Genomic DNA, 19,221 nt, shown 5'->3' on the forward strand with positions numbered 1-19,221 from the left:
GAGTGGTTTTGTGATACCTGTTGTGTCTTCAGGCTCCCTCCACTTGTTCTCCTGAGTCTGCGCCTTCTGGTTTGGGGGAAAAGGATTTAAGAAGAGGCGTTGTGTTTGTCCGGCCGCCGGAATCTACAGCTCTGATGGTTTTTAAGGGGTCGTCCGGTTATTTCATCCTTGGAGATTATATTAAGGCTGATTCAATATTGAATGATAGTATTGTGTCATCGGTTGACTTGGTTAATGTTTAAATAACACCTTGAGCAACTTCTACCCTGACCGTAGGAAATATATCACTTGCGCTCTCAAGCTTAGTTCAAGAGTTAAATCTTGTGTCCACAAGTCAGTCTTCCATCTGCCTTGTTTAAGCAGATGACACTCTGCTAGATGCATCCCCATTTAGAGGCTTGTTATACTCCGCCTCTAAATGCTTAAGGTTCAGTCTAGCACAAATACTATCAAAACCTATGATCCCTCATGGCTCTCAAGTTCTCTTTTGCAGTATCCAGTCGCCCTTGGCTAATTGAAAAATTTGAGAACCACTAATATCAAATACAAGGCATCAAATCCAGCCGAGCTGTAATCCTTTGCTACGTGGGATGTTGACCTTCCTCATCTACAAATCTCCTTGGCTACTCTTCCCATCTACTACTCCTACTCCTCGATGGCCTCCTGAAGGTGCGTCCCTCTGAAACTGTCAAAGGTTACTTTTCTCATCATTGGAGTATATAAAAAATTGGTGTTAAGATTTCGTGCAGGTCATATATTTCACTATCATTTCACTGTTGGAATTTGTAATTATGGTGGTTTCTAGGGTGCGATAAATCCACAATGGGTCTTTACCTTAACTATCTACTAAATTTCACTTTCTCAGATTTTTTTTTGAAAAGCACTGTTATTTAATTTATCTCAATCATTTTGAAACTGATCAGTTTCTGGGTTATTTATATATTCTTGTCAAGACTAATACTGCTTTGTTTTTATCTATGCATCGCATCCTGAGTCTGCGAACCCCTACGCCCCGATCAGCTTCTCCGTTTCCAGGAAATGATGTCACCCATGCATTCCTTGATCTGGTGCTGCAACGATGACTGCTCGACGTACCTATTGCTGCACTGAAAGGGACGGGGCGTTGGACCTCCTCTGCATTCCAATGACACTTCTGACTGAATTAATTAATCAATGTCAACCGCAGAATGAATGTGAATTCTTCAATTATAGATGTTAAAAGAAAATTATAGCCAGGTGGAAGCCTAAAAATTTAGGTTGCTCTAAGTTGTATCATAGTATGCGCGGAGCTCGAATCTGGTTCTTAAGCTCATTTGTTTGTAGTATGCCAATGAAGCATAGTAAATATGGGCGTTGAACTCGTTCTTAATATTGAGATGGAACCTCAATTATATGGATGTTTCTTGAGCGCTTATAATTGGTATGCCAAATGGAGAAAATTATGGCTATTAAGCTCGTTCGTGGTACTGTCGTTGGGAGCTTCGAAATAATGGATGTTACTTAAGCGCGTGTATATATAGTTGCCAAAATGGAAGAGTTTATGGCCATCAAACTTGTTCTTGGTTTAATAGAAGTTCCAATAATGGCTGTTAAGCATGTCTTACGCCATCGGAAGCTTTGGATTGGATGTTAAGTTAGTGTATCATACGGGTTGTTTGGCGGTTTAAATTATAGTTCTGCACAGCGTTTTGCGGAAGTGAGCTTACGTTCTAAGATCACGTATAAGTAATTTTATGTTGGCTCCCCTTTTATTTCTTTCCCTCTCTCTTTCAGATAGTATGTTCCTCTAGTGGTTTCCACGAACGGGAGCGACCCTACGGTCAATGGTGCCGGGTCACACATAGCAGATCCACTAGATAGCATGTCCCCTTCGTGGCGCTGTACTCGAACGGGGCGGCCCAACGGTCAATGGTGCCGGGTCACACATAGCAGATCCACTAGATAGCATGTCCCCTTCGTGGCGCTGTACTCGAACGGGGGCGGCCCAACGGTCAATGGTGCCGGGTCACACATAGCAAATCCACTAGATAGCATGTTCCCTTCGTGGCGCTGTACTCGAACGGGGGCGGCCCAACGGTCAATGGTGCCGGGTCACACATAGTAGATCCACTAGTTAGCATGTTCCCTTCGTGGCGCTGTACTCGAACGGGGGCGGCCCAAACGGTCAATGGTGCCGGGTCACACATAGCAGATCCACTAGATAGCATGTTCCCTTCGTGGCGCTGTACTCGAACGGGGGCGGCCCAAACGGTCAATGGTGCCGGGTCACACATAGCAGATCCACTAGATAGCATGTTCCCTTCGTGGCGCTGTACTCGAACGGGGGCGGCCCAAACGGTCAATGGTGCCGGGTCACACATAGCAGTCATACTGGGAAATGAAATGAAAATGGAATGCTGCTGAAAACACACCCCATTTTATTACACACTGATTATACATTCACATTTTCTCTTCTTCTGGATGATTTTAGTGTTGGGGGTTTTGTTACCCGAAAGTTTTATGGAAATTTTATGGAATTTTATGGAAGTTTTATGGAATTGAACGGAGCCTTATGCCAAACGAAAATATGTGAATGCCAACTTAAAGAATATGGAAAAATGTCAAATAAATATTTCTTACTGCAAGAGTTGTCTGACTGAAATGACGATTTATCGTATTTCGGGCAGATACTCGAAGCAGTGTTTTCAGGTAAATACCCCAGGGCGGTTCAGTTAATTAACTCACCTGCTCAGCGTCCTATTTAAGCCAGGTGCGCAGTTGTTCATTCTTTCTTACCTTCAGCGCTCATTCTTCGCCCCACCCTCCTCCCCGGCTTCCACCTGTGGGCTCCGTAAAGGGGGGTTTTGTTACCCGAAAGTTTTATGGAAATTTTATGGAATTTTATGGAAGTTTTATGGAATTGAACGGAGCCTTATGCCAAACGAAAATATGTGAATGCCAACTTAAAGAATATGGAAAAATGTCAAATAAATATTTCTTACTGCAAGAGTTGTCTGACTGAAAAGGAACTATACATTTATTGTTTTTTTCTTGTCTTGTGTCTTGCAGCTGAACTCTGGCCTTCAGTTTATTGCACTTCTGTTCAATAAATACAAACAGAAGCTGAATATCTCAACCCCCCATCAAAAATAACCCTTCCACATAGGTCAGAAGTGTGACTCTGCAGCAAAATAGCTGCACATCGAGACAAAGCCACTGGCTGGAACTAAGGTAGGATCATGATGGGGATGCAAAAGTGTAATGAATGCAGCATTTTTGGCCGTCATCTGTCTGTTATCTGCAAATTATCTGTGTAGGTCATCAAAATGAGACTCTAGACATAATCTGGATGACTTTCAAAGAACGGCACTGCCAACGCCTTTTGTGCACACCCCACATGCAGTCATATGATACTGAAGGACCAAGCCAATTATTAAAGACCCACTTTGATGAAAATACTGTAGTGTTCTTTGGTTTTTTCAAAGGGCCTATATGGTGTTATTCTTAAGCCTTTCAGAGTAAACTATATCCATATTTATACCATGGTCCGGGAGAATTCTCGATTCTGATTGGCTGCTGGGTGTGCATTAAAAAGTGATAACCGCACGACTAAAAAAAAGATCCGGTCACGTACCTTAAATGTTCTGTATCACTGCACTGGACTCTTTAAAACAAACATTTGCTTTGTTATATGGACAAAAACAAGCGGTATGAGGTGAACCTTCTCTCTGAACTGATGCTTTATATACATTGTGGCGAACAGCATATATATCGCTTTCCTTTGCCACTGAAGTCCGGATCGGAGCTTGGAGTGGCAACACACAGCACACAAATAGTCTGCCTTTTGTGAAAAAAGTGATCCAAAACGAAGAAATAACAAGAATAAAGTACTAAAACTGGTTCAATGTTTTTTTTTCCTTTTGTAAGTGACCATTGTATAAGCCTTTCAAAGTGTGCTTAATCAGAATTAACGCACAACAAGGAAGCAACCATCCTCCGCTTTACATCGGATAATTCAGGCTTTCACAGTGTGGGTAAATTTCTTATAATGCACACTTTGTCAGCCAATAACCCTTACAAATAATATACTACCTTTGGCACACTGACAAATGATTTTATGGGTTATTTTCACAGTTCATTTTGCTACCTGGAAGTGAGACGACTCAACCTCTGAGGCACTGCCTTTCGGTCCTGTGGGTGCCGCCCATTTCATGACATCAGCTCAGAGTAAGCCTTAGCAGTGTGTCTGTGTTTCGCCCGGGAAAAACAAACGACATCCGAAATTTTGCAAAGATGAATGTCATATTGTGCGTGTAAAATCAAAGAGTTTTGTCGGTCACCCCCAGCTCCACTGAGAAAGTGGGTGTGTGTTTTAGCCTGGGGGCGAAAACTGAGGACTGCTCAGAAATCCGTGAATGGAGAAAAAATGTGTTGTTTTTTGTGAGGAATTAACATTATAATACACTTAAAAGCTCAAGAAGTTGATTTTGCATGATTTAAACCCCTTAACATGTACATACTTGACGCAATTTTCTGATAATGGAGGAAATATATTAAGAAAATTGTGCTCAAAATTTTATTCCAGATTATTTTTCTTCAAATCCTGTGAACAAGACACAGATAAAAGAATGCCATTTGAAAAAAGCTTATAGTTGTGATGTACCTTTTGGACTACAAGCTCCCTGTTCCGCTCCATTTTGAAGCTTCCACTGTTAGACATCTAGATCCACGTACGCCTTAGTTTTCCTTAGCCTAGCTGACATCTGCCTCAAAACTGTACAGTTGGATTGCTCCAATATTGCTCGCAACTTTTATTGCACCGGTAATGTTACGCTGGGGGTGTGAGAGCCTGTAGGCTAACAGGAGAGAGTGTAGACAAAAGTATTGATGGGAAATATGGGCAGGCTTACACTGCACCAACAGTCCAGTGACACATGATGTCAAGTGGCATTTTCTGAAACTGGTAAAAACTAAACTATTTTGTGCATACTTTTTTTTTTTGGCTTATTCAGTCATTTTTGTAAGGTTTAATGGGAGTTTATTTTTTCTTGGTGCACAGTTAAACTGAAAAAAAAGAAGAACTTAAATAGTTACTAAAAAATTGATTTGAAAGTTAGCATCTTAGACACTCAGATTGTGAGTTTACATTATAGTCCAAAGCCATTTCACCAGCTTAAAAAGGGCACATAAATGACAGAATAAAAAAGATGAATACTCGATGGGTTTATGTGAAAAGGACTGAAGGGTGTCCACCATCAACAAAACCTTTCAAAAGAGGAGTGCTAGATCACTGATTAAAAGAGAAAATGTGTTCCCTTTTTACAAGCCGCTAACAGGCCTTTTCATAATAGTAAGCCTTGCTGTCATTTACTTTGCATTTCTTTAATTATACTAAAGTGGCTGAAGTCATTATGAACACCAATCCTGAGTGCAAACATATTCAAATTTTGCTTGAAAACAGTCAAAGTGTTCCTCCTTTTCAATGACCGGCTGAGTTTCTGTAATGCACACTTCGCTTCTATCTTGTTCGCAGAAACTCTGCATTTATAAGGGTTAGAGCTTTGCTCAAGGATTTTCTGCAAACAACAGCGTTCATTCTATCATAGCAGTATTCACCATAGACATTATTCAGATGGAGCCGTGTTGAGTGTCAGCCCAACAATATGCTTTGTATTACGGCCAAACACTTCAGTTAAAAGAATGTTTGTCTTTAGGAAATTGTTCAGCAAAAAGAAACCGAGAAAGTGCCTTTAGTTTGCAGCGGTACCTGAGTGTCAAGGTGTGATTGTGCAAGTTATCCTTTAAGAAAATTCTAATTCCACTGACGTTTTAAAGATTTAATTCAACAGTCCTCCTTTTTTGTGAAGTTAAAATGCTCTAGAATCAGTTTCTGTGCTGATGCTTTAACTACCACAATTATAATAATACATTTGAGCACACCTATTAACTGTATATGAGAACTGGACTGAGTGAGTGTGACGTCACCCATAGAAAATGGTTTATTTCTTAAACCATTTTTAACCAAAAGCGGTGCAACCGACCTTGCTCTGTAGCAACACAGGGAAGTGGTGTATTCTAAACAAAGTGCACATCTTCCAACTTGGATTTCTCCAGTCTTAAAATAGAAACAACGTCTAAATTGTTCATTTCCTCTGGTGTCACCTCCTCATGTCTCATCTCCTTCTTTCTATTCTATCTTCTTCTTCAAGATTTCCGGTTTCGGGTCAATAATGACTTGAATCTGCTATAAAACTCTGATTAGAACCTATGTACCAGAAAATGATCTTTCAGGTAAAGAAAGTGGTAAGGTAGAACATGGGTGGGATTATATAAATTCACTTCCTCTCCCTTTCAAGTAATCTATGATTTGATGACTAATTATTTTATGTTTGATACTTATTTGTATGGATGTGAAACTTTGTTGATTGGTTGTATTGTTTATGCATTACTCTGGCTTTGATGGCTTGAAATAAACCATTTCCGATCCAATCTTCTCTCTTTCACTTCCGCTGCAGCCCGTCTTCACGATCAAACTCACCAAACAGGTTGAAAGAAACTTTAAACTCACTCTTGTATTTTTCTACTGTCTTGCTGTTGTGATAAACTGTGGAATAAGATATGGCATTATAACGTTTTCTTTGGTTGCTCTGCTCAGGAAAGTGTTGCTACTGTTTGTGATGTGTTAAGTTACAGCACTCTGGATGTGTTTTATTATTTTTGTTTTATTTTTTTAGTTGTTTGGGCAGCCATGGTGCAGCGGTAGGGCGGTTGACCCATGATCGTAAGGTTGCAGGTTCAATTTCCGCTTTGGACGCCCATGAGTCGAAGTGTCCTTGGGCAAGACACTGAACCCCACCTTGCCTCTGGTGGGAGGTTGGCGTCAGTGTTTGGCAGCAGAGCCACCACCAGTGTGTAAATGTGTGTGTGAATATGTGTATGACTGGGTGAATGGATCTGTGACTGTAAAGCGCTTTGGGCCTTGTAGGTAGAATAGAGCTATCTAAGTATGCGGCAAAACACAAAAATCCCCTTTGGCGGTGTAAAATTAAATGTCAGAAGTCTATTATAGTGATAAACTTTAAAAGGTCACTTTTCAAGCTGTTTTTTGATCTTTTATTGTGACAATTTTACAATTTCAAATGAAATTACTTAAAATGAGGCTTTTTAATGCATTGTTATGATTAGATTCATTGTATTAATTCATTACAGGTCAAAATAAATCATTCATTCATTCATCTTCTAAACCTGTTTTGCCCCTTTCGGGGTCACGGGGCTGCAGGAGCCTGTCCCGGACGCTCGTGAGCGAAGGCAGGAGACATCCTGGACAGGTCGGCAGTCTGTCCCAGGGCCACAATCACAAAAACACATGCACACTCACATTCACATCTAGTGGCATGGTGTTTTGAGCCCTAAATAGCATTCTACTGTGCATAATTAATCAATTCCTCATCAATATTAAGCCCATGACAGCACTAAACACAATGACTGAGTAAAAGACGCTTATGTCTCAATAGACATCTATGGGATTGTGGCTTTTTGGAACCAGTCTGTAATTTCTCTTCGGAACGATGAGAAATTCTTTTACAGTCAATGACTTCAGCGCATCCAAACCTTTGACAAGCTTTAAATACTTGTACTGATAATTGCCAATTAACTGATTTAAAACCTTGAAATATGAGTTTTCCTGCTGTCTCATTTTAAGTGAAGCATCATTTGTCATGTCTGTCAGCAGTTGGTCGACGTCTTTAAACAAATCTGCTGGTCAGACTGGAACTTCAAGACGGTTGTAATGTTTCCAGCAGCTCAAGTCAACCAATTCAAGCATTCTTTGGGTTTTTAAAAAGGCTATGTTCTGTGAGTATTTCAGTCCTAATGGTGTCTGAAGATTGCCCCTTGTTGTAGAAAGAAATGCATTTGATACTGTATAACAAAATAGAACACAATAAATACATGTTTAGATTTTGTGCAGGAGTGTTAGCTGGGAAGAGTTTTTATAAAGTAAACATACTAAGCTATGTTCTTTAGGCTGTTTATTATTTGAGTCTTTCTGAGTTAACACTAAGGTGTCTCGCAGGGTTTTCTACTGATTAACATATTCTCTAATTAATATGCAACAGCAGACTGCTATCAGTGTGAATACCAGCTATCATTCTAACAGATAATTTCAGTTCATGCTTAGCTAACACGAGAATTGTTTAAAGTTGCAGGCTATTCTGCCAATTATATTTCACTAAATGGCGTTTTTGTGACACAGCAATGTGGATATCATTTCAAAAAAGTGATTATCACTGTAATTGTCATTTTTGATAAAGAAGATAAACACATAAGTTGTCTGCTGATGTCCAAAAAGAACATAATACCCAAAGAAACAGACACACAATGAGATCTAAATGACCCCAAATGAACAAAATTGGCAATTAAACATTAAAAAAAAGATAATTAAAATAGTCATTAAAAATACAAAAAGCAAAGAAAGCTTGGAAAGAAAAAAACTAAAGAAAACAAGGAACAGATGAGACATCAAAAAAGTGACACAAAATAAACAAAATAATTAGTGAGAGAAGAGAGGTGACTGCTCTGACTGTGGGGCAAAATAAAATGACCAAATTATACATAATAGACAAAAATTAGACAGGTAATATCGCAAATTTTTACTCACACAAGCCATATGTGCTTGTTGTTTGTCGGAAAGTCTTTGCATCTATGTGGCATCTGTTTATATACTCTCAATTATAGTAGCAGTTTAAAGGTTTTTCCTTCTTAACTAGTATTTCATGTTGAAATGTTGTCTGCAAATAACGGATAGAAAAGGATTAAAAACTGTAAAAAAAAAACAAAATTAAAAAATTTAAAAAATGTATATATTACATCTCAGGAACGGTACCCACCTCCAATTTCTGAAGTCTGATTTTGTTAGATAAGTGACACCCAAAATGATGAAAGGAAACTGGAGGCATGTTAAAACTATCATTGGGGGCGTCGTGCCACAACTTGTCACATCTATTCACATTAAATGTGCTGCTGTGACTTCACAGCCTAACTGAGGTGATTTGAGGTGTTTGGTTCCATGTGAGCCTGAGCGAAAGTGTCTTCTCACTGAAATTAACCACATCCATAAATATTACTCACAGCGCCTTCCACAGCCAACTCTCCTGTCCCAGAGAGGGCAAATGTGACACCTAGTGGCGTTCACAGTTTACAGCATCATCTTCTGTGAGGAAAATCAACATAATGCAGTTAAAACAAGTTTTTTTGTGTGTGTTTTGTTTACAGCCTTCATGAGCTTTTCTGAATACTTTTCATTTATTGACATGCACAATTTATGATTATTGAGAAATCCCAAATCCTGTGCAGACTGGTTTGTGCTTTCCACTGGCAAAATATGAAGGGATGACTTGATGCAGATTGCTAAAAGCCAAAATATCTCACATGGAGCCACTTAAAATGATCAATCTGCAGGGCAGGGTTAACAAGGGGTTAAGGAATGTCTACGCTCCACCGCTTCTTGGCAGATGAAGGCACTTCTCCATATTGGACTCAAATGGAGCCAAGTGTCCTCAGACTCTGGTGGAGGTTGAAGACATCCTATCTCGAGAAATTGTTTTCACAGTATGAGGAAAACTAATTACAGGCAGTACATTAATTTCACGCTACTGCCTTAGAATTAATTGCATCTTCAGAGAAGTGACTGAAAGTGATGGCTCAAGCAGGCCTGATAAGAGTGGACACACAGAGCGGTCTATTGAATTATGTCGCTAATCAAGGCCATTGCAGAAAGCTGCTTTTAGATCATCATCAGTGGAAACCATCATTTTTGCATGTGTTTCTGCCTTTGCACGCATTATATGTCGGACATGCTTCTTGCAGTGTGCCTTACAACAAAAGGTTTATGTGAGGATGTGTGAAAATGTAATTCACTGCAATAAAGAAAAAAAAGGCACAGTGAGGTGTGTGACAAGGACTCTTTCCACCCTCGTTCTCACTTTGAAGCGGTGCGATAAATTTCACATCCACTGACTGGGAAGCATCTATAAATACACAGTGTCAAAGGATTTTGCTGTTCAAGTAACTTTTATCCCCAAGTCTCAGTGCTATAATTCATCACAGTGAGCAGTGTTGTGGCCAGAGGCGCCACAAGGGGGGAATCAAACGACACAATAAAGTCTTCATCACGTGACCACTGTGTTTCCAAATTATCTTCTTAAAGAATAATACAAGTTTTAATCTTCATTTCAGTTTTCTACGGGGCTATTTTACAATATTTATAAGAAAGAATTGAGGGATAAATGGTGAGGTAGAGATAACCGGGTTTCTGTCTCCCCCTTAGAAATTTGGGTTAAGGGCTCATTTTTATTAAATTGAGTTAAGTGACTTGTCAAGATTCCCTTAATTGGCTCCTGTGGGATTTGGGGCCCCAAAAAAAAAAAGCCTTGATGTTCACGTCGTAATAAGTGTGACAGGATTATAATTTTGTTGTATTTATCAATACGTGTTTGATGGAATCGAGCCAGTTTCATGCCAGGAATTCATTTTTTGTGCTCTCTGCTGTCAGACGCCACCATCACAGGACAGACGGGCTTTTAATCCAGCTTCTGAAAAAATGCTTTGTTGACGTTGACTTATCACAAATGCATCATTTGCATGCCACTTGCAAAAAATATTTATGAGCCCCCCTCCCTTTGTTTTGGTATTATTTATGGGCAGTCCACAGCCTCTTTCCACGCAGTAAACCCAGAATTCAGAGGGGATTTTAATTAGAATTTGAAAACACATTCCCTTGTAATATTTACAAATCTATATGCAAATTATACATTCCCCATTTTTGTATCTGCAAATACCTGAAAATCTGAAATGAATGTTGCAGAATTGCTTAGAAATCTCTCCCTGGGAGTGAACAGACATAAAGAGAGATTTTTTCAGAGAAGTCGCTGATGCCAGCTCCTGCTGCAGAGGACTAAAGGTTGGTATAAACCTGTTGTTAAAGGCTTTGTTTGTTTTGTGTAACTGAACAAGGGTGCCACGCCTCGGACATTTTTTACAGATTAATCATAAAGTAAACACAAACACACAACTTCATCCCTGAGATTCCTCCAAAACATTACAAGGAAGCGTTTTCATTTTTTACAGTGGATTGTTCAAAAACAACACTGCAACACAAAGTCAAACTGAAAAATCTTTATTTAAATGTCTGGTATCTTAAGGTGTTTTGATACATCATTGTTTTTGAACTCATTAAAAAGTTGGCCTGTCAAAATTTCTCACGTTTACCAATAACTCTTGATTCTTCATGCGTGACACCTTCTTAAAAGACACAGCACAGGCTCTGACACAGCAAGCCTGTTCAAATGGGACGTTTGTGCAATAGTTCATTGTGGGGCCACACCTCGTCCCTCCCATTCACACCCTCGCTCAGACTTTCACATCATGGCTGCCAGAATGTTGCAATAACCTCCATAAACACACCCCGGCGTAGCTGAAAAAAGCCTTTTTTCAAAGTCTGAACTGACTGGTGGGAAATCATTAAAGTTTATTACAAATGATTCTCTAGACTTTACATTTTTTACACAACAATAAAAAAGCAACAAATGATCAGTCAGTTTTGAAACAAAAAATATCTATAAATATAAAAATGTTATTAACTATGAAAGCAGATGAATGGTAAAAAAAACACATAAACACCAAAAGTTTCTAACTTTCCACCATAAACACCTTTAGAAGCAGAACCAACACTTTAGAGGCAAATTCTAAGTCAACACATAGAAGTGTGTTGTGCAAATGATAAACAACTGACAGAAAATGCAAAGTTTTCAGTGCAAAAGACCAACAAGTTGGAAAAAAAAACCTCCATATACACACTAACATCACCTGCACAGTCTCATTCCTGATTCCAGGCCTTTGCCCTCTGCAGTCAGTAGTGAACCTATGAACTCGTGTGTAAAGTCCCTTTGCTCATGTCTTTTTGCACACGGCTGCAAGAGTTTTGAACCTTGGTCCCAGCGTGTTCAAGAAGTCCAGGTTTTCTTCTTCGCCGAAGTCTTTGCAGGATCCGACAGAGCCGGCGGCAGAGCCCACCCCCTCGTAGCCGTAGCATTTGACGTTGTCGTCAGCGAAGTGCTCCTCCCCTTCTTCTCCCATAATGGCCAGTTTCTTAAAAACACAAGACGGCCGAGAGGGAGAGCGTTATTACTCCGGGTGATAACAGATACAAGGAAGCTCAGGATATGACCAGCAGTCAGTTATTACACAGCAAACAGCTCACCACCGAGCTTCACAAATATCATTTCTCACAGAGAAGTTGAGCAATATTAAAGTTTGCAGAGTTTACAGGCCATAGAACAAGGTTAGATTCCACAGGGGAGTTCTGGTCGCTCTAACAGATAACTCAGATGTTATTAAACCTCAGAGAATGAAAACTGTTTGCATCTAGACATGTTTTATTCAGCCTTTTGTATTAGCCTATGCTCAAAGACTTGCTTTATTTCATAGAAAAAACACATCAGCAATGATCCAGCATGGTTACCTGGTTAATGCGGTGCTCATTTGTTCGCCAGAACTGAGTGAGAGATGAGTCCGTGGCATAGTGTCTTTCCAGGCTCATGCCATTGCCTAGATAATTTTGAGTTTCGAACTGGCCAGAACCATACTGCATATTGATGGAGTTCATGCCAGTCTGATAAAATCCATTCTCGCGAATGCTGTGGCCACCAAGAGTGCTCCCACTTTTGTTTCCCTTCCACGTGGAATCAAAGATTTTGGAAGACTCTTTAAGCTGCTGTTGGCCTGCTCCGAGAGACGCGACAGGGATGAAAGTGTCCTGGAGAGGGAGACAAGAAGTGTGGTTAAACGAAGAGAAAAACAAGCCCCAGACTCTGCATCCCGACTGAGTCCTCACCACTTCGTCTCCGGGGGCCTCGGTGTTTGACTCCAGCAGGATCCCGCCGCTGTATCCTGTTTCATCAAACGGAACTTTCTCTGTCCTTGTGGAGCAGACAAACGCGAGAAGTAAAACTGCAAGAGAGAAAATCAAACATCACATCTCAGAGACGATTGCATGTCTTGTATTAACCAATTCGAAAATACAGGAAAGCAGTTCTGAACATGTTGCATGAACATCTAATCATGGGAACGACACTTACAGAGGAGGAGGAGGAGAAAGAGAGGCAGCAGCAGGGCCAGTATACCCAGTGGGCCCAATGATATAGAGCTTTGGTTTGCCTGGCAGACTCCTTGCTTGGTGCACACGCAGAGAGTTGCTGTTACTGTCTGAGTTTTGCCAAAACTTTGCTGATCTCTGACAATAAGAGGAATTTCGTATCTTCCTCTTGGAAGATCCTTAAGCTGCTTCAACATGGCGGTGGTGTCTACAAAGAGAAAGCATATTCATGGAGTTCAAACCACTCAGAATTCGGTTGTTCTTGTCACTATTTGGTTCTAACGTTTGCATTTATAATCCAATGAAACACAGATTTTTTTCTTTTTCTTTACAAAGACCTACCATTAAACCTTTCAATGGACCAGTCTTCTTCGTTTTCATTTGCTAGTGAGAAGGTGAAAGGGGAAGAAAATGGAGCCTGGTCTCTGTCTTCAGCTGTGACGAGCATTGAGCTGAGACTCTGGTCCTTGTTCTCACACATCACCAGTTGAGAGGGAAACACAGGCATGTTGTCGTTGACGTCCTCTATCACAAGGATGACTGTTCCGGTTCCCGTCTTTAAGGCTGAAATACAGAGAAGTTACTTTTACTCTCAAATGAGAAAGCAGTAAACATGACGGGTATCAATTTTCAGAAAATATGTGACTGCTGTGTCTTTGCCAGTTCTCTGAGAACATGCGTCATCATTAGGAGGACTGTACTTTATTAATTATCGCTTTAAAGGAAGTTGTCAACAGTAATCATTACTGTGATGCAAGCATAAGTGCCATTGTGTTCTCAACAGCAAATTCCAAAATCCAACCTTTCATCTACACGCAACAGATTTTTCCATCTGAGACTGAGCCTGAGACTGAGCCTGAGGCAGAGCGTCTCGCCTACCCCACCTGTCAAGCGGTTGCAGGTGTTGGCGTGCTATGTTCAGGATCACAACATTCGGTGTTTTTCTGCAGTGGCAGAGTACGCAGCAGTGGGTGGTAACTTACAGGGATCAACCGCCCTCATGGTGATGTTGTAAAGCCCGTCATAGACATAATGTGACTCTCTGTCAATCGTGTTGGCGACCTTAAGCTCTCCGGTATTTGTGTCGACATTGATCCACGAAGCTGGGTCCTGAACTTTGTAATACCTGAGATAACAGAAAGGTGTTTAGGCACACAGCACATTCAGCTGAGCAGGCAGAGGCTGCCCTCCAGTGTTGAGAAGAAATAGTAGGAATTTGAATCCGGACATGTTGCTCTTGTGAGCTGCAGCTACATCTCTGTTATAGTCCCTGAAATGTTTAGCAAACACAGCATTACCTGATGCCGCTGCTGCTCTTGGTCTCAGGATCCAAAGCTGTGTAACTTCCAATCACAGAGCCATTTGGTGTGTTCTCTTTGACTGGAATGCGAATTGTAGGAGCGCTGAATTCTGGGCCTTCGTCAACATCGGAGACGGAGACAACAATGGGTACGGACTGCCACTGGGCGCTGGTGCCAATAAGATCCGGCTCATTGCGAGCTGAAACTTCCAAATTTATGCTTTTTGTCTTCTCGTAATCGAGAGGCTGGAAATTCAGAGAAAAGTAAAACAATTGTGTTTATATTCTGCCTCTGGTTTGAAGAAACATTTCCTGTCAAGATGACTGATAAAGACAGTTGAGTTTGTAAAGCTTTGAGTAAAATCTGAACTGAAAGTCTCTTTTAAACGTGTTCCAACGAAGAACAGCCTGAATGTGACATCATGCTCACCTTCACAACACAGAGACGGCCAATGTTTTGTTTGGGATCCCTTTCCACTTGGAAGTTTCCATTCTCGTTTCCTTTGGTGATGACAAGTTTGGATATCCAGTTTGGTGTGTTTTCCAAATCTTTATCGTCCAGGGGAATGTCAAGGATACACTTTCCGCTTTCATTTTCTTTGATAGTGGCTTCATACTAAAAAAAAAAAGGGGGGATATAAATAAAAGTTAGATGGTCTGTCTGTTCGTACATGTGTGTAACTTTAAAGTACTTACAGATGTCTTTCTGAAAGTTGGCGCGTTGTCGTTGATGTCACTCAGAGTGATGGTTGCTGTCCCTGTGGTAGACAAACCTTTGGGAGCACCCTTTAAATCTCTGAGCTCTATGATGACTGTGTACTTGTCTTTGACCTAAATGTATTTTTTTAAAAGAGGACAAGAACATTTAGAGAAGAATTGACACAAATGACAAATCAACTAAGACAGGAATGTCTAAGTAAAGTATCATAAAGACTCACCTCTCTGTCCAGAGTGTTGGTGATTGTGCGTATTTCACCAGTGTCAGGGTCTATGCTAAAGAGGTTTAACTCAGACTTCAATGAGTACTTGATTCTAACATGATCAGTGTCTTGTTTGTCTTTGTCTGTAGAGTTCACTTTCCCCACGACAGCCCCTGTGACAAAAAACAAACAGACGTTAAGAGCGTTTATAGTCAAGCATGGTCAGACTGGTGATGTGTGTTTGCCTGTCTTTACCTGGGGTTTGCTCCGATACGGTGAACTGCAGCTTTCCAACAAACTCTGGAGGGTTGTCATTCTTATCATCAACTCTTATGACAAAAGTCATAGGATCGTCTGCTGGCTCATCGGTGGCCTTTTTAAAGGCGCTGATCCTAAACTGTACAAGCCAAGGACAATTTAATTCAGAAGATGATCAATCTTGTCAGCATCTCACTAAACAAAAATAATTCAGAGCCATGTGGTTGAGCAGCAGAATGATAATTACTGCATTACTATCACTTAACCTCCTTCGTTTGTGTCACTCCACAAACGAACTGCATGATTTTAAAAAAAACACACACACACATGTGCGGTTGAAATGATGTCACGTTTGTGTTTATGTAAAGTAAAAGTATGTGTAAAGTATAAGTAAAGTAAAAAAAAAAACATGCTCAGTAAAAGAGAAACTTATATCCCCCCAAAAATAGAGTTTTGGTTTCAATAATTTTTAAAAGTAAAAATATTTTTCCATATTTATATGCAACTGTGCAAAAAAAAAATCAAAGTTGGTTTCAATCACTCACTTTATATTCTTCTATCTCTTCTCGATCCAGTGACTTGTGGACTTGTAACAACCCAGTATCCCTGTTCAGGCTGAAAACTCCCTTTGGATCCAGATCCGCTCCAGGTCCACTGATAGTGTAATAAACGTCGTGCACGCTTGCTGAATCAGAGGCCAGCTATAAAAAAACAGAAGAAATAAGACCTTCAGTGAAGCCCTGTAAACTTCAAACCACTAAAAACCACTGTAACAAACCTCAGCTTTTGTCTGGTCATGTTATCAGGATGCATTTAGTAAAAATAAATACATAAAATAAATTGGAAAGTTTTAAATAAATTGCTGATCAAGAATGATATGAAGGTTCCTGTGAGACAGGAAGGCTTAGTTTGGAGTCTTAGGAGGAAGCACACTGATGGTAATTACATGAGGGTGGGGTAAATATGGATTATAAATCTATTTTTCTTTTTTTATAAAATTCACAAATTCAGCTTCCATTGCTAACATTACCGTTTCAACATCCTTTGGGAATGGACCTGGATCGTTCTCCAAGATCTGGGTTGGTGGAGGCTGCCAGCGTCTTTTGGTTCGTTTCAGGAGGGCTTGGCCTTTGAACTGCGACACACAAAAAAAAGTCCAAATAAATAAATGTGGGGTGAAACAGGAAAGCATGTTTGAGGAGAGGCTGGGGTGTGCGGCGCACTCACGTCTGTTTGCTGCGCTCTTTTACAGTAAAGGTAAACTTCCATCGCACTTTCCGGTCCATTCTGGTCCTGAGCTTTGACGGAAAATGTCCGCTCGCCGTCCGGTAGAGACACGGCGGCTGCGGCCACCACCTCTCCGTTCTCGCGGATGCTAAAGCTGGGGTCCTTCAGGGTCAGCCTCAGGGTTTTAGGGTCACAGTCGGAGGTTTGAACTGAACACACAGCGGGAATGGGGAGTTAGCAGGCGCGTGGGGCTGACACCAAATTATAAGCTAGTTTAGAGTCTAATAACAGTTTTTCCCCTTCCCCCGATAAAAATATTAAAAATCACCTTTTGTAATTTGGTAACCGACAGGGATGTTTTGAGGGACGAGGACATAGACTGAGCCGGGGAGGTGACACGACTCCACGCAGGACGTCGTGACCTGCTGGAGTGGAGGAGAAAACCGATCTTTCAAACGGGCTCATGAGCCTCATCGCACCTCAATGAAACATTAATGTTACATTCGCGTTTCCCCTGCAAAGCATTCGACACACACAACAACCTTTAATATAAACGAAAAAGATAAAAACTTACCAAACAGATGACAAAAAATAGCAACTTCGCCATTTTTAATTTAGAAAAAAAAGAAGAAGAAGAATTGACGGACTTTGACCCCGATACTCTGAGAGGAGGAAGAGTCCAAGTAGGGTTTCAGTCGCAGGAGCCCAAACTAACTAACCGAAATTCAACGCTGCTGGTTTGGTCAAAACCCTCCACTTTGTTTGACCTCCGCCTTGGAGTTTTCTTTTTTTTTATGCTGAGGCTGTTGCTCGTCGCGCAGAGACAACAGACACACCTAGACACACCCAGCAAGCCTCGATTTGGATCAGTCTGTCCCACCTTTGCCAACAGCGAATGCTCAGAAAAATGCAGGGCGCTGCAACTTGCAGGAGTTCGCAAATTGTTGGCATATTTTTCTACCAGCAGGGGGCAACCTTGCTCTGGACTTTCTCCAAAGGAGCAATCCCCCCCACACCACCACCACTACCACTTACCTATAATAATAGAGTAGACTCTGCTATTACACAAACAAGACTTACAGGTAAAATGCTGCTGTTACTTTGGTTCGAATATGTTTCAAACCGCAGAGAAAAATGACTAGTTTGCTCTATTTTGAAAGACCTCTGCAAGGTCGACCTCTGCTGACTCCTCCTCCTCCTCTGCAGATTTGCTGGAGCGTTGTGCAGGAGGAACAGAACTGAACTCTGCACTGAAGCACCACAGGAATGTGGGCCTGACTGGAGCCCCATGTGGGGGAGGCTACACTCCCACAAAGAGGAGCGGGCTATCTCTGTAAACTGCTGATAAATGTGAGGGTCATTACAAACACGTCCCCGCTGAAGCCGCTGAAACCGGCAGGCCCTGGTCAACTATGTGCCTTGGGAAGTGGGACAGTAGGGGGGCTGCAACAGGAAAGGTGAGAAAAATGTCAGGAAGGCAAAGCTGCTGTGGGTTGTGGGTGTGGAGATAATGAGAGGACGCGGGGTTGGGAAACACTTTCAGCACTGCAAACTCACAACAAACTTCCCATTTTCACAAACGGAGTCACAATTCACAAGCAAAATAATACATTCTTGCATTTGGAATGCTTGCCGATGAATGTCCCACTCAGAGAAGTCAAATTTGTCCTAAGACATAAATATAATTTAAAACAAACTCCTTTTACTCTGCCGAATGAAACATTTAACCCAAACTACAAGGCTGCTTTTTATTTTGGACTTTAAAAAATATTTTCCTGATTTCAGTCACCAGGCAATAAAACAAGATTATGCAATGAACACACCTGCTCCGTAACATTCTCACTTTGGATGCGTCAACAGATTACGCAGTGCAATGAAGGCTGGGATGTGCTGGGCGTCATCTGGCCCCAGGGTTAAAACAAGACGTTCCCCAAAAGCATGTTTATAGAAAAATAAACGGGAAAGGCGTTATTGAGTTTTGTCGTCTGTAATTCTTTGACGTACACGCCCAAATTCGTCTTTATTTTGCCCACGTGACGGATGTGCTTTTGCATCACACGGGTGCTCATGTTTGAGTCACAGTTACTTAGGTGGAGTATGTCTTAGATTTCCAATTAATGGATATCCAGTCATTATTAACTGTGAGTGTCACTCAAAAAAAGATTGGTTTCCCACCATGGCAACGCCTGTGTTAATAAGTATCAGTACATTAATACTTCAACAACACCTGTGGAGAGGATTAATCAACCAGACAGAAAAGATGAGAGTGAGACAGAACCATCTTCACAAGGCAGACTGGCTTTTCTGCATGTTAGGGCATGATCACTAGAAGTAAATTAACAAAAGAAAAGTGCATTTTTCCTCAAACATATAGATTAAAACTT

General features: G+C 41.0%; 1 protein-coding gene across 2 annotated transcripts; it reads right to left on the reverse strand.

Annotated features, from left to right (window-relative positions):
- Positions 1-11,139: 11,139 nt before the first annotated feature.
- Positions 11,140-17,768, reverse strand: LOC101165005 (desmocollin-2). 2 transcript variants are annotated; one of them, XM_011486895.3, is made up of 16 exons: positions 17,412-17,768; positions 17,166-17,259; positions 16,838-17,046; positions 16,641-16,745; positions 16,156-16,311; positions 15,608-15,749; positions 15,371-15,525; positions 15,129-15,263; positions 14,863-15,048; positions 14,431-14,678; positions 14,116-14,258; positions 13,475-13,696; positions 13,116-13,340; positions 12,872-12,987; positions 12,500-12,793; positions 11,140-12,126 (listed from the first exon to the last, which is right to left on the reverse strand). In XM_011486895.3, exons 1-16 carry the CDS (start codon positions 17,442-17,444, stop codon positions 11,929-11,931), a joined length of 2,661 nt encoding a protein of 886 aa, XP_011485197.1. In that variant the 5' UTR covers positions 17,445-17,768; the 3' UTR covers positions 11,140-11,928. The 2 variants fall into 2 exon arrangements, with proteins under 2 accessions (XP_011485197.1, XP_011485196.1); XM_011486894.3 differs by having other exon boundaries at positions 17,166-17,262; positions 17,412-17,767.
- Positions 17,769-19,221: the final 1,453 nt, after the last annotated feature.

This window comes from Oryzias latipes, chromosome 17, assembly GCF_002234675.1.
Source record: "Oryzias latipes chromosome 17, ASM223467v1".
Taxonomy (NCBI): Eukaryota; Metazoa; Chordata; class Actinopteri; order Beloniformes; family Adrianichthyidae; genus Oryzias; species Oryzias latipes.